The sequence below is a fragment of the Pristis pectinata genome, chromosome 11, assembly GCF_009764475.1.
Source record: "Pristis pectinata isolate sPriPec2 chromosome 11, sPriPec2.1.pri, whole genome shotgun sequence".
Taxonomy (NCBI): Eukaryota; Metazoa; Chordata; class Chondrichthyes; order Rhinopristiformes; family Pristidae; genus Pristis; species Pristis pectinata.
In genome coordinates, this window is record NC_067415.1 from 30803664 (window position 1) to 30818931 (window position 15268).

Sequence of the window (15268 nt, forward strand, 5' to 3'; positions counted from 1 at the left end):
TGTATCTTCTACCCAATGGAAGAGGAGAGAAGAGAGAATGTCCCGGGTGGGTGAGGTCTTTGATTATGCTGGCTGCTACACCAAGACAACGAGAGGTAAAGACAGAGTCCAAGGAAGGGAGGTTGGTGTCCGTGATGTGAAGCTCTGCAGCTTCTTGCGGTCTTGGGCAGAGCAGCTGCCGTACCAAGCCATGATACATCCAGATAGGATGTTTTCTATGGTGCATTGGTAAAAGTTGGTGAGAATTAAAGGGGACAAACCAAATTTCTTTGGCCTCCTGAGGAAGTAGAGGCACTGGTGAGCTTTCTTGGCCGTGGCATCTACATGGTTTGACCAGGACAGGCTGTTGGTGATGTTCACTCCCAGGAACTTCAAGCTCTCAATCCTATCGACCTCAGCACCATTGATTAATATACAGCCCTCAAATTAAACCTCAGAGAATGCATTAGGTGCCTTACAAGCACATTGAAACCTACTGGAAATGAAACAGTTGACTGATATCAGTTCTCTACAGAACCAGGAATAAGGAAAACCCTATGTTATTTCCTTAATGGAGCAAAGATTGTTATGTAACTGTAATTTTGCAGTTTGAGGAACTCACTCATCAGATTATTTGTGGAACCTGGTAGTCCAGATTCTGGGAGCAGCTACTGAATTAACTCCAGAAAAGAGCATAAAGTCATGTGAAGCTGTGGATCTATCAAAAATCAGGGCTAGATATCTCAGATGGTGAGGCAAACAGAAGAAAATACATACAGTGAAATGCAAGATGAAAGGCAGAAGAGAAATTACTGTCAAGGTGGCTTAGCTGTTGCAAGTACAGTGGATGGTGATGTGAGTGCCTGAAGAAGAATTGTCCTGTGTATGGGGAAAAGTCCACACAATGGAGATTACAAAATCATTTATATAGAAGATCATGGAGTGGACAGAGACAAGTTCAGATTCAGTGGATCAGTTGAAAACTGGCTGGGAGGCAAACCCAAAGTGCCAAGAAAACATATAATGTGGAGCAAAAGATAAACTACTGAAAAAAACTCAGCAGGTCAGAGGCAAAGGGTTAGTTGATGTTTCGGGTCAAGGTCCTGCAACAGGACTGAGAGTGTAGAGGGAAGAAAGCTAGTATATAGAACTGAGAGGGAGGGGTGAGACAGAGGCTTGGAGAGTGTTAAGTGGAATCAGATGAGGGGAGGAAGAATGATGGGCAGATGGACCCAGTCAGGGAGGGCATAGTATTGAGACAGAAGCTGGTAGGTGATAGGTGGAAACATAAGAAAAAGAACAAATTTGGCAGATGGATCCCGGTGAGGGAGCAGAGAAGAGGGGTAAGGGTAGATACAAAGGCTGGTAGATGGGACCAGAAAAGGGAGGGATGATGGGCAGATGGAACAGGTGGGGGAGTGTACAGGAAAGATGAGCCAAGAGAGGAGAAACCCAGAGAGATAGGTATTTGGGCAGAGGGAACCCAGTGGGGGAGGTGATGAATCTACATGATGGGGTGGGGGGAGATAGGGATGGAAAAGGTGAACAGAGAGTCACCTTTGTGGATTGATGAGAGTGGGAAAGGAACACAGGAGAATGGGTTACCTGAAAATGGAAAATTCAATGTTCATACTAATGGGATCCAGGTTACCCAAGCAAAATAATGTGGACTTCATTGTGGTAGACCAAAACTTGGAAGTATTACAGTCTGGCGGATAGCACTGACAAAGCTACAGCATGAAGATTGCTTCAATGTAAGCAATCATTTCAGCTGTGCACCTCCCAGTTGAATATTGCAAATATTGTTCATAGAATGGGATATACAGAAGTGCAAGAAGATGCAAGAAGGCTAATGATGGCAGTCAAGGCAGTCACAGTACAACTACAGCAGTGGCAAAGGCAGCTGGTGATACAGTAATGATGAAACCCACATCAAACCAAACACAAATGTGGAAAAAGGCAGCTGTGATGACACACATCACAACTCAAAACATATGGCACGATTATTCTCAACACTGGTGCCTCACAAGGCTGCGTCCTCAGCCCTCTACTCTACTCCCTATATATTCATGACTGCGTGGCCAGATTCTGCTCTAACTCCATCTCCAAGTTTGCAGATGATACCACCACAATAGGCCATATTTCAAATAATGATGAGTCTGAGTACAGGAAGGAGATAGAGAGCTTAGTGACATGGTGTCATGACAACAACCTTTCCCTCAATCTCGGCAAAACGAAAGACCTGGTCATTGAGTTCAGGAAAGGGGGCAGTGTACATGCACCTGTCTACATCAATGGTGCTGAGGTCAAAAGGGCTGAGAGCTTCAAGTTCCTTGGAGTGAACATCGCCAATAGCCTGTCCTGGTCCAACCACGTGGATGCCACGGCCAAGAAAGCTCACCAGCGCCTCTACTTCTTCAGAAGGCTAAAGAAATTTGGCATGTCCCCTTTGACACTCACCAACTTATATCGATGCACCATAGAAAGCATCCTATCTGGATGCATCACGGCTTAGTATGGCGACTGCTCTGCCCAGGACTACAAGAAACTGCAGAGAGTCATGGACACAGCCCAGCACATCACAGAAACCAGCCTCCCCTCCATGGACTCTGTTTATACCTCTCACTGCCTTGGTGAAGCAGCCAGCATAATCAAAGGCCCCACCCACCCGGGTCATTCTCTCTTCTCCCCTCTCTCATTAGGCAGATGATACAGGGGCCTGAGGGCACGTACCACCAGACTAAGGACAGCTTCTATCCCACTATAAGACTATTGAACGGTTCCCTTATACGATGAGATGGACTCTTGATCTCACAATCTATCTTGTTAAGACCTTGCACCTTTATACCTGTAGCTGTGACACTTTACTCTGTATTCTGTTTTTACCTTAGTACTACCTCAATGCACTGTGTAATGAAATGATCTGTATGAACGGTATGCAAGACAAGTTTTTCACTGTACCTCGGTACAAGTGACAAAAATAAACAAATACCAATACCAGTTCAGAGCAAGCAGTTCCATACTAGAGGAACGGGCATCATTTCAGGAAAACCACTGCAGAAGTTTGCATGATGAAAGCAGCTATGATGATCGTAGAGGATGTACCACCTTCCCTTTAAAGCGAGAAGCATAATCAATTTGGACCAGATCTAGAGGGGCAATCTGTTGACCTAAGAAATCATTGTGCTAAAGTAAAGCACACAGAGATTGATCAGTTACTTTGGGTGTGACTATTTTTTTTCTCTTAGATTTTTTAAATTATTAAATGAGGGATATAACATACAGTAATAGTAGGTCTGAATCCCCTTAAGAATTGTACCAGCCTCCGTACGTTGTTACAAACATTTCTGTGCTGAACTAGGCGGAACAGGTCATCTGTGGAATTAAACCACAGCAAGGATGCTGTCCTTAATGTTAAAGGCAGAGGCTAAGCTGTTACTTTGAATCACCTGCTATTTTCTTAAAGAGAAATCACGAGGTTTTTGGTTTCCCCGAATTCTTATTGCATCACTAGTTTGGTAATTTTCAGAGTTTAAGTGGCGGTGCAGTAGAGCAGGACTAGTGATTTGGTTTTGAAGGATGAGAAAAGACAATATAAGCCAAAGAATACAATTCAAAAACGGGTGCAGTAGACGCTGCCGTGAGTTAACTACATTGTCACCTGAACACATTTGAGTGAAGCGTCAGGACCCTTCCGCCGGGGCCCCGCCTCCTGCTGGTATGTCGGCGCAGCTCCGCGTGAGCGCAGCCACGTGACCTGAATGGAATGAAAATAATGCGGAGCGCGGCTGTCAATCAGGTGCGTTCGGAACTCCGGCCCACATTCTGAGGGGGAGCAGCGGGGAGAACACAGGCGCCGAGCGAGAGCCCGAACGCTCGCATCGGCTGCATTTAAAGCACAAGCTCTGGAGAGAATAACTAAAAACAAGAAGCCTTAGAAGTGGGGGCGGGAAAGCCAGTAAAATCAAGTAAGTGATAAACTTAAAACATCGCACCAGCTCTCAAGCAGTTGAATTGTATTACTAGATTTATCATATTTATATCCTTCATACACATCAAATTGTTCGGCCTACATGGTTAAATTTCTTAAAATTTAATAGTGAGACTAATCTGAGTCGAGCACTGTACTTACTTTTATATAGTATTAGAGCTGGCTCTTGTTAATAATTTGAGTTATTGTTGAAGATTAACCAGATTTATACGACTTTACAGTAACTTTTAATGATGATGTTGGTAAATTTGGACTTATTTTTCTCTGTTCCCACAGCACAATATGGTGTCGCTGGCAGATTGAATGTATTTTCTCCCTGCTATGGAATGTGGTTGCTCGGGCCGAGGTGCGTTCCATTGGCTCTGATCCGCATAACTTAGCGCAAAAAAGAGAAACTGCGGTGACTCCAAATTGCCTGTATTTACCCCATTAAATCGGGGATAGTCTTGGGAAGACGATTTGTGATTTATAATTAACGACAGAAGATATTTTTCGATGGCAATGGTAACGTATTATTTAAATTCCTCCTTGTCCTGTCACTTGTAAAAAAAAGTCTCTCCACTAGTTTGAAGCAGTTTCTTTTTGACTGCAATCTCAAAAATGCAACGCGAGGAAAACTTATTTCACAATCTTCTTGGGCTCTGATCACTTCGAGGGTAGATCCTACTTTGGGAGAGTTCGCGTGTCGCTTTTGAAACATGATAACGATTTCAGAACACTTTTGAGGCCAGCCCAAGACCCTCCGATGACAGCTTAGAGTAGCCAACGACGTCTGCTGAATCAGAGCTGAATCAGGGCCGCAATGTAGGCAACTCTGAAACTTGCATGCTTTTGGAAGCTTGTCATCGGTAATTCCAGACGTTGGGTTAGGTATAAAATACCAAGTGCAATCAAGAGATCTAAATTTAACAGAAGAGTGAAATTTTTGTTGATAAGGTTCTTTCAAATAATCAGTTCTTGATTCGTTGTTAATTCTCTATTCTGTTTCCGACTTTAGCACTTAGTAGGGAGAGAGAGAGAAAGAGAAAATGGGGAACTGGAGGCCAGTTGACCTGACATCACATGTAGAGAAAATACTAGAATCTAATTTTATTGAAGTCAAACTAGTCACAAAGATAATCCAGGTTTAACAAATCTGTTAGACTTCATGGAGGTCAAAACTAGTAGGATAGATGTTGTATAATTGGCGTTTCAAGAGGCTGTTGCCCCAACTCAGAGCTCATTGGATTGATTATCAGACAGAAAATAGAGTAGGAATAAATAGCTCTTTTGCTGGTTGGAAGGCTGTAATTGGTGAGTACTGTAGGAATCAGTGCTTGTTCTCATTTAAGTCATTGTTAGGATTGTAAAGAATTGAGTGGTGAATTAATTTATTAAAGTTTTCTGATGATTCAAAACTAGCTGGGAAAATAAGCTGTGAGAAAATGTTGGAAAAGCTCAACTGGTATGACACCATTTCTGGAGAGAGAAAGAGCTGACTTTATAGGGTGATGGCTAATCCTGAGAACTGGTAAAAGTTCAAGATGTAATATGTTTTAAGATGCAGAGAAGTTATGGGATAGAGGGAAATAAAATAAAAACATGAAGATTTGCACAAATGCTGCATTTAAAAGAAAGTTCTAAAGGGAAAATGAGAGTAACAGTATTATGATCTAAAAGTGTTGAACTCTCTAGGTCCAGAAGGTTGTAATGTCTGTTTCTTGTGTTTACATTGAGCTTCATTGGAATCATGTAGGAAACTGAGGTCAGACTGGAAGTGGGTTAGGATCATAAAATGACAGGTCCAGAAGTTTAGGATCATGTGAGGAAGAATGGAGTTGTTCCACAAAACAGTTTAAAGAAGACTACATTATCACCAAGGTATTCTATGTTATAAGTTGAAAGAAGTACTAGTAAATCACTGGGAACAATTTTCTTGTGATACTTTGGAATTCTGTATCCAAGAGACCTGCTGATGTTCAAAGACAGGGATTGACAGAATTTTTGAATAGAAGGGAATCAAGGCATAAGGGCAGTGCAGAAAGATGTAGTTGAGATAGAAGTTCATCCATGGTCTAAGTGAATGGAGGAGCAGGTTTGTAGGAGTGAATGGCCTGGATCTGATTGCTTGTGTTCTTGTATTGGTTATGTGTCATTGTTAAGATTAACCTTCATTCTCATGCTATATTAGATACATATTTTAGATTTTCAAAATGTTTAATGCATTTTGTACAATTGTTTCTAATCACAACAATCGAAACTAGATAATTTGTGGTACATTTCTGCTAATGAACGTTTTAGTTTACTTTTCAAAAACAAATGCATGACTTTTCCCAGTATACACTCAATGTAATGCAAAACCTTACTGAATGCCATTTTGACTGGTAGTATCAAAAATTGAAAAGCAACATATTGCTAGCAATCACTTTGTACTTGAAAGCTTGTAAACTTATTTTTGTACAATTTAACTACGACTAGGATTTCAGCTTCTTTTTCATCTCTACATAGGTGGACTCTTATGGCAGGAAGCATATATAGAATGTGGGTTTTATGCCTCATTAAACTAACTACAATTATCTGATTTCCAACAATCTTTAAATTATTTGAAAATATGGCAATTTTTTTGAGTAGTTAATTCTTTTTCAGAAAAGGGGCCTTTGTAGTGAAATATAAAAGTATTGGACACTTATTAAAGATGTCCTCTTGCCAAACAAGGGTGAGAGTCTAACAATACTGAACTCAGCAAATGCAGGTGTGTGTGTGTGTGTCCCACTCATTGCCTAGTAATTATAGGATACACAATTACACCAGTTAGCCAAACTTCATATACAACAGCTACCCAGCAAGAAACTTGTAAACAATATTTGGTAATAAACTTCTTGAACATAGAAAGGAAAAATGTAACAGCTGGATTAATGTTGATTCTTTTTATAATATTTAGCTTTCAAGCACACTATTTGTACAAATGTTTTAAAGAAGAAATAGCTCAATGATTAGATTTACAATATGTGGCTGAATTTTGATAGAGGTTTATTTTACACAAGTTGCCAATCAGTTTTCTATTACAATTACATTGTGAAGGGTTAACTGTTTATGGTTATTGTAGCTACATTAAAACAAGTATTAACCTCTGTCATCAAATCCTACAGCAAAATGTATATCAAAGTCTGAAACAATTAGTAAGCTGTGTGCTTGTGAGATGTAAATACTTATTAATTAATAAGTGTAACAAATTTGTTCATTTTCCTGTTCAAGTTATGGCAAGTTAAGTCCCCTCCCTTTAATTGACATTACTGATTAAACCAATTCATTCATGGATAAAAGAAAAGAATATTGCAATAACTTGCCTAAGCTTGTTATAAAATGCACAGCTCACATTTTTTCTGCAAAGTACCTATTGCAAAATAATGCACAAGTATAAATACTACTTTTTTTTTTATTATTCTAAAATAAATAAAGCAAATGGGTAATTGGTTTAAAATTCTGAGTTTGCTTGCTTAACAGACCAAAAGAAAAGGAAAAACTAACTGATTTTATTTTGCTTGAAGGAGACAATTAATTGAATGGTCCTGATCTGGTTATACTTCATCTCCTAAAAGATTCCATGAAGTAATTGTTATTTGATATTTAATTTAAGCTATAATCCTACAGCATCTCACACACACACACACACACACACACACACACACACACACACACACACACACACACACACCTCTGTATTGTGTAATATTCATCTGGTATGGTGGTTTTTGTTTTTGAAATTATAGTTTATAGGGTTTAAGGGATACTGTTAATAACATTAATTTAATCCAGAGGATTAAATGCATTCCCTGATGGTAAAATCTGGCACTTCTAATTATGGTGAGTTTTTGTTTTGGTGGTGTGGCCATTTCAGAGAAAGGAAATAACTGACATTGGCTGCTCAGGCCAGAACAAGTAAATATTGTTTCTGATGGCCAATCACAGTATGTCTGGCACTCTCTGAATGTAGGGGAGCTTCCTCTTTCACCCCCTATAAATAGTGACATGGTTCTAAAGAGTTCTGCCTTAGTCTCCAAAAGAGAATGTAAGACATTAAAGCTGTGCTGTAACTCCAGGAAGAATTTATTTTATTAGAATGCAGCAATCAATGTGACATTGTGGTTAATCAACAAATTAAAGAAATAAATAACAAATTAGTGTGGAGTATATTTATGACCCCTGTAAGACAAAAATACTGACTTTCAAGACCCTCTCAATTCACTTTGAAAGCATGATCAACTGAGATGGCAACAAAGTCTGGAGAATAGGAGATGTAGTTATACTTCATAGGGCATTTTTGATTCTTGGGTACGTGATCTATTCACTTAGTGATAGACTTGCTCGGGATGTGGCAATTACTATTCTTCTCTGTATTTTTCAGGCAAATAGCTTAAATAAATTAATTTTTACATTTCATATATTTTAAGGAGAGTTATTGCAGTTCTTTTGGCTTGACATTTGCTAAGTTGTATTTTGCTTGAGTGAATATATCACACATTACTGAATTTGTGAAGAAATTAACCATTAATTTAGCCCACCTGTAGGGAGTTCCACAATACAAGATAGATGTGGTTGGCAAATATTTGGTTGCCATCAATATAATACCTTCCATGAGTTTCTACAGTGTATCACACAAAAAAATACAGGCACCTGAAAGCTAAGGTTGAGGGGGAGAAAAATCTGAGATTTAAATAGCAGATAGCTGCTGGAAAGAGTGGCAGAGGTCCAGCAACTCACTCATGACTTTGAATCATGACATGTAATTCTTCAGAGCTGACGAGATCATATTTGGCCCAAGCATGCAACACCTGAAAGCCAAAAACAGGAGAGCTTATCAAGGATAGCAAGACCATCAGTGCCTGCTGGAAGAGCACTTAGGCCTTCTTAACTGAGATTATCATTTCACAACACACTATTGCTGCTCCAGCTCAAGAAGTGGTCAGATAGGCCATTGGTTAAAAGATAAGAAACAAAGTCTCTGGAGTAGTTGGTATCTTGGAGGGGGATCTTCTGGCTTGAATTCAGTCTCATTTCCCCCACAGCTGGGAAGTGGCGAACACACCAGGGTCCAAAGAGATGCCATAATCATAACTGCCTTGAAGAAAGGAGAGAAATTTAATCCTAGTAATCACACAAGGCTCCATTATGACTACCAATGGGAATGCCATCACATGTAGCATCTTCAACTGCTTCCTCTCAGTGGCTGAAGAGTTGCTTTCTAAGTTGCAGTTTGAAGTTTTCTCTATCAGGAGTACAAGAACTTTACCTTGTGACAACCTGGAAGCAGCATCGGCCACCATATATAGCCTTTTGCGATTGTACAAAAGCTTTTGATTTGCCCAACATAAGGAAATTGTGCAGAATCCGTCTCAAATTTGGATGCCCTCAGAAATTCCTCTCCATTCCATACCTACTACATAATATGAAGTCAATATTCTAACCAGCAAATCAACCACAGACCTAATTGCAATGCAGAGTTGAATCGTGTAAGACTGTGTCATTGCCCCAACATTTTTCTCAATCTTCTTTGCTTCAGTTTTGCACCTTGCCTCCAACGAGCTTCCTGCTAGAATAAACTTAATCTGCAGGACAAATGGGAAGCTAGCCTACGTCACTTCCACTGTTGAACTACTGTCATTCCACACTCATTCATCAAGCTACAGTATGCAGATGACACTTGAATACATGCACACGCTGAAGCCAAGCTCCAAGTTACCAGTAAACTGTATGAGAGAATGGGCCTTGTATTGAACATCCATAAAATGAAGGTCCTCTCCCAACTTGCCCCATTACACAACACCAGACAATAAACATCCTCAACTATATCCTGGAAAATGTGGATCACTTTTCATACCTTGGAGCCAAATCTCAATGAAATTAATCACTACATCCAGTGCACCTGCACAGCCTTTGGCCACATGAGGAAAAGTGTTTGAAGATCAAAACTCAGACCAGCATGAAACTGATGGTCTACTGAGCAGCAGTGATCCATGCCCTCCTGTATGCTTCAGAGACATGGACTACCTCCAGCAGGCACCTCAAAGTAGTGAAGAAGTAACTCCCTACACTATTTCTGAAAAGCTATCCAGTTTCATTGGCAGAACTAACATCAATATCCTCTCCAGGTCAACGTCCCCATCATTCAACTTATAATTATGCTCACATTGTTCGCATGCCTGACACTAAACTCCTGACGTTTTGAGCTCTGAATAGAGTGCAAGCTTCAAGAGATTTCCAGAAGGACAGAAAAACTACACCAAAAATGTTGCCAAAGCCTCCTTTAGGGGGGTTCGGGGGGGGGGCAAAGAATAATATTCTTATTAACTTATTGGGATCCCTGTTCCTTTACCTTCAAAAATTAAGAAGCAGCAGCAGCAGCAGGGAAGGCACTGAGAGTTACTTCAGGAACATGTGGATCCTAAGAGAAAATACAAGAAACAATGAACATCCCAAACAAACCACCACACGAAGCATCACTGCCTTACTTGTGGCAGAATCTTTGAATACCACTTAATCTTTATTAGCCACTTTAAACCCAACAGAACTGAAATGGAGACAAGATGTCATCCCTAAGGGCTGCCTAAAAAGTACTTTAATATTGAGTCACTGTTATAATGTAGCAAGTGTCAGGAATACATGCACAAGTCCATTGTGGGAATTGACTCAAACACCTATCATTTAAACCAAACTAACCCCTGAACAAAAAGAATTGGAATTGATGTCAGAAAGGGCTGAATTCATAAGTATCAAGTACTGCTTTCTGAATAGATTCTGTTTTTTTCAGAAATAAAGCATTGTAGGAGTCTCAACACTCTTGACTAGGAAGAAGATAAAAACTAGCCAGAATTCTTCTCATTGCCAACCAGAATATTCTGCTGGAAATTGTACTCTTGGTCACTTGGCAAGGGCAAGGTGAAGCTTGGCTGTGATGTCCTCCATGATCATGTGGCCTGCCTCATTGCTGGGTCCATACACAAAAGAACATCCCACTGGGAGTTATTGAACCTTTTTCTGACAAGAGTCTGGAACTTTAAAGAGAGTAGGAAAGAGAGGAGAAATATTAGAGCAGGGTAAACTTTTATTAACAGTAGGGTAAATGGCTACTTGGATATCTGAGTACAGGATGTTCTTAACAGTTTTTGAAAATATATACATTTTTCATAGTTTACTTCCAATTATACTTGAAACGTAAGATATTGCAACTTACTTGCAGACACATGTACAGTATGTAAAGAAAGAAGTATATTCGTAATATTTCAATCAAGTGACATGTTGGAAAATTTTGATTTTTTTATTATCACTATCTTATTAACTCCTCTTCTATATTTCAGATAAGGATGCCCATGAGAATGAAGTTAAAATAGTCCTTCTGTTGAAAATAAATCTAAGGACCACGAGTGAAGATCAGTAGAGGGAGTATAAATACATAGCTTACAGCAAACTAATACAACTTCCTCAAAATCTGCATCAAAAATCCTTGGAGAGCTTATTTATGAAAAGTAAAAGTTGTTTCGGTGATGAGGCCAAAGACATTTCCAGCCACTTCATATGTTGGAAACAGCCGCCAAAGACTACAGGAAATTCGGGAGGGGTTGAAGCAACCTCCTAAATCTTCAAGTCAGGGTTTGAATGTTGGCTCTAACAACGAAACCCAACTTGACCCTAAAGCCACTGTTGGAAAAGATGCCACCAGACAGCAGCAGATGCGACCCGTCCCAAAATTTGGCCCTTATCAGAAAGCTCTCAGAGAAATCAGAAACTCCCTGATGCCATTTGCCAACGAGTCGGGTTCATCCTTAAGTGTTGAAGTAAACAGGCAGATGCTTCAAGAATTGGTGAATGCTGGATGTGAACAGGTATGTCTCACAGATATTACTTTTTGCCATGTGTCATTAATTTATAAGATGTTATGCTTTGAGTACTGCCAGGAAACAAAAAGAGTATTGGCCTCAAACTTCCATGAGCTACCTCCACATTCGAAGTGTAATGAAAAGGTTATAAGACTTTCTGCAACTGGGTACAAAAAGAAGATAATGGCAAAAGTAAATGATTGAGGTAGAGGCAGGAGGAATTGATGGTGAGGAAATGGCTGAAGCATTGGACAGTTTTTTAAATCCGTTTTCATTAGATAGAACAAATAATGAGGAACAAAAGGAGATGTGGGGGAGCTAGTAGAGGCATTGTCTCACGGGGCCAGAAATTTGGGTTCAGTTCTGACATTGGGTGCTGTCTGTATGGAGTTTACACATTCTCCCTACAACAGTGTGGGTCTCCTCTGGTTTCCTCCCATGTCCTAAAGGCGTGCAGGTGATAGGTTAATTGGCCACTGTAAATCGCTCCTAACAGTTGCGTGGTATAATCTGGGGGATGGCGGGGAGCTGATGAGAATGTGGGGAGAATAAAAAATGGGATTAATGTAGGTTTAGTTCAAGTGGGTGGTTGATGGTTGGCAAGGAGTCGGTAAGCCAAAGGGCCTGTTTCTGTGCTGTGTGACTGAATTGGATCTTTACATGGACTCTTGCATGGATAGAAAAGGTTTACAGGGATATGGGACAAGCATAGGCAAATGGGACTAACTCAGATAGATATCTTGGTCGGCATGGACAAGTTTAATTTCTAAAGTCAAGTTTATTGTCACATGCACAAGTACATGTATGCACAAGTGCAATGAAAAACTTACTTGCAGCAGCATCACAGGCATATAGCATCAGATAACATCAAACAACATTCACAAGAAAAATATAAACATAAATTATGCCAATGGGCCTGTTTCTGTGCTGTATAACTCTGTGACTCTTTGACCATTGGAGACAAAGCAGTCCATGTGATTGATTATTCATCTCCCACCACAAATGTTCATTTCCTCCATCATCAGTGTCCGGTGGTTGTGGTCCATATCGTGTATAAAATTGACTGCAGTTAATTGGCGTCTTTAATGGCACCTGTCAAACCTGGGGTCTCTAGCACTAAGTAGGACTGGAGCAGATGGGAATAACAGCATCTACAGATTCCATTTCAAGTGCCCGCCATGTTGACTTGGAAAGATTGTTGTTCCTTTGTCACTGGGTTTCTATCCTGGAACTCCCTGTACAATGACACTATGAGAATACCTTCATCAAAAGTCTGCAGCAGTTCGAGGTGGTGACCCACTACCATTTTAAGCATAATTTGGGATGGACAGTGAATGCTGGCCTTACCAATAACGCAGAATATGAAAAATGAATACATTAAAAGAAAAAAAATCAGTTGTCAGGAAAATGCCAGAATCTATAATTAAGGATGTGGTAGCAGGACTTCTAGAAACTTGCAATAAGCTTAGGCAGAGTCAATGTGATTTTGTGAAAGGGAAACAGTGTTTGACAAATCTGAGAGTATTTTGAGAATGTAGTCAGAGGCTAGATGTGGGATATTGTATATATGGATTTTTAAAAGGCATTTGATAATGTACCACACAATGTTGTCACATAAAATAAGTATTGGGGTATTATCTAGCATGGAGAAAGAATTGTTTACAGAACAGAACAAAATCAGAATAGATGGGTCATGGTTGGTAGGCTGCTATCAGAGGAGTGACAAAAAGAACCTGCCCTTGGCAATTTGCAACTTGTATCTATGAGTTAGATGAAAAGATGTGGGTAAAAGTTTGCCCAGTAATGATACAGAGCAAGAATGGAAAGTGAACAATGAGGAGGATTGAATCTGCAAATGTTTAGCCAGGCTCAATGAGTGAGTATAATGTGGCAGTAGATGGAGTTTAATGGGAAAGTGTGAGGTTAGGCACTTTTGTGGGAAGAAAGGAAAATGGTAAGAGACTGATAAATCTTGGTGTCTAGAGTGACTTCAGTGTATTGGTTCATTAAACACAGAAAATTTTAGATGTAGGTTAAGCAGGCAATTAGGAATGAAAATTGTGTATTGTTCTTTATTGCAAAAGGGTTAAAGTAGACTTGCAGAGAGTCATATGGCATGGAAACAGGCCCTTTGGCCCATCAAGTCCACATTAACCATCAAGCAGCCATCTACACTACTCCCACTTTTATTTTTCCATATATTCCCATCATCCTTTCCCAGATTCTACCACTCACCAACACACTAGGGGCAGTTTATTGTGACCAAGTAACCTTTCAACCAGTATGTCTTTGGAATGGGGGAAGAAACAGAGCTTCTGGGGGAAACCCACATGGTCACAGGAAGAATGTGCAAACTCCACCCAGACAGCACCAGAGGTCAGGACCAAACCCGGATCGATGGAGCTCTGAGGCAGCACCACTACTAGCTGTGCCACTGTGCCGCCATGCTTTATATAATATACAGATAGAACCATTTTATGTACAAGTTTCTGTTAATAACAATTTTAGCAATTCTCCAAAGTGTCTCTGAATGTCTAGTCATTGGCAAAATTGGATGTCCTGTGAATGCTGAGTTCAAAGGTGCGTTTATTTTAGATGTTACACAGTAAAATAATACGTTTTCCAGTGAACCTGGTTAGTTTAAAGGGACCATAGGAAATAAGGCCTCAGTAAGTTTCAAGTGTGGGAACCAGGGCCCTAGTTTGTAAAAAGGAGTTAGGGAGTCAGTACCCATTGAACCATATGCCAAACTGGTAAGATTTTCGAATAATTGGAAAGTGGATTATTAGAATTGTGCTGCAGTTTAGTTTTCCTTTTACCTTTGTGTAGTCATACCAGTCACAGGACTGAGACCTGTACTGATTTTATATTGTTATCCCTGATGTGGGAAGGATGAGGCCACGAGAGAATATCTGCTCGGAAACCAATACAGCACTTACTGGAAAAATTATTGAATAAATCTTGATGTTTCTGGTCTGTATAGTTTGGTATAATTTCAAACAGTGCATTTATTGGTTAAGCTTTGGAGAGCTAGAATTGTTACAAGAGGCTGTTTGAAAATTTCATTGCTTTTAATAAAACATATTTGTTAAATAATATCCTGTTGGATAATGTCATTAAGCAGGATGTTGTCCGTCATCACTTGACATTACACTGTGGTATGTCCTGACCATTTGATTGCAAAATTTGCGCATGCATATTCTCTCATTAAGCATTTGGTTTCTTACTCTTAGTCGATGCTTGCTGAGAAATGTTATCTATCTCTTGTAGAATGCAAAGTGCCTTATTATTGAGCCAGTCATGGGTTCTGGAATCCTTTCTGTTATCAGTTTTACATTTTTTTCATTGATTGCATTCCACATTTTGGTTCACAATTGGCTGAGGATTAAACTTTGGAGATGTTTGTTGCTTCTTGATTCCATCATCCTTCAATGGCTTTATGTAT

The 15268-nt window shown here is 39.9% G+C and overlaps 1 protein-coding gene across 2 annotated transcripts in view; it reads left to right on the forward strand.

Annotated features, from left to right (window-relative positions):
• The first annotated feature begins 3799 nt into the window (after positions 1 to 3799).
• Positions 3800 to 15268, forward strand: part of lats2 (large tumor suppressor kinase 2) — a 64435-nt gene continuing 52966 nt past the window's right edge. The window contains exons 1-3 of one of the 2 annotated variants that reach the window (XM_052026480.1): positions 3800 to 3947; positions 4247 to 4474; positions 11305 to 11829. In XM_052026480.1, coding sequence (XP_051882440.1) covers positions 11491 to 11829 — 339 coding nt within the window. In that variant the 5' untranslated portion in view covers positions 3800 to 3947; positions 4247 to 4474; positions 11305 to 11490. Of the gene's footprint in view, positions 3948 to 4246; positions 4475 to 4654; positions 4775 to 11304; positions 11830 to 15268 lie in introns of those variants that run through there. The other variant, XM_052026481.1, reaches the window with a different exon arrangement.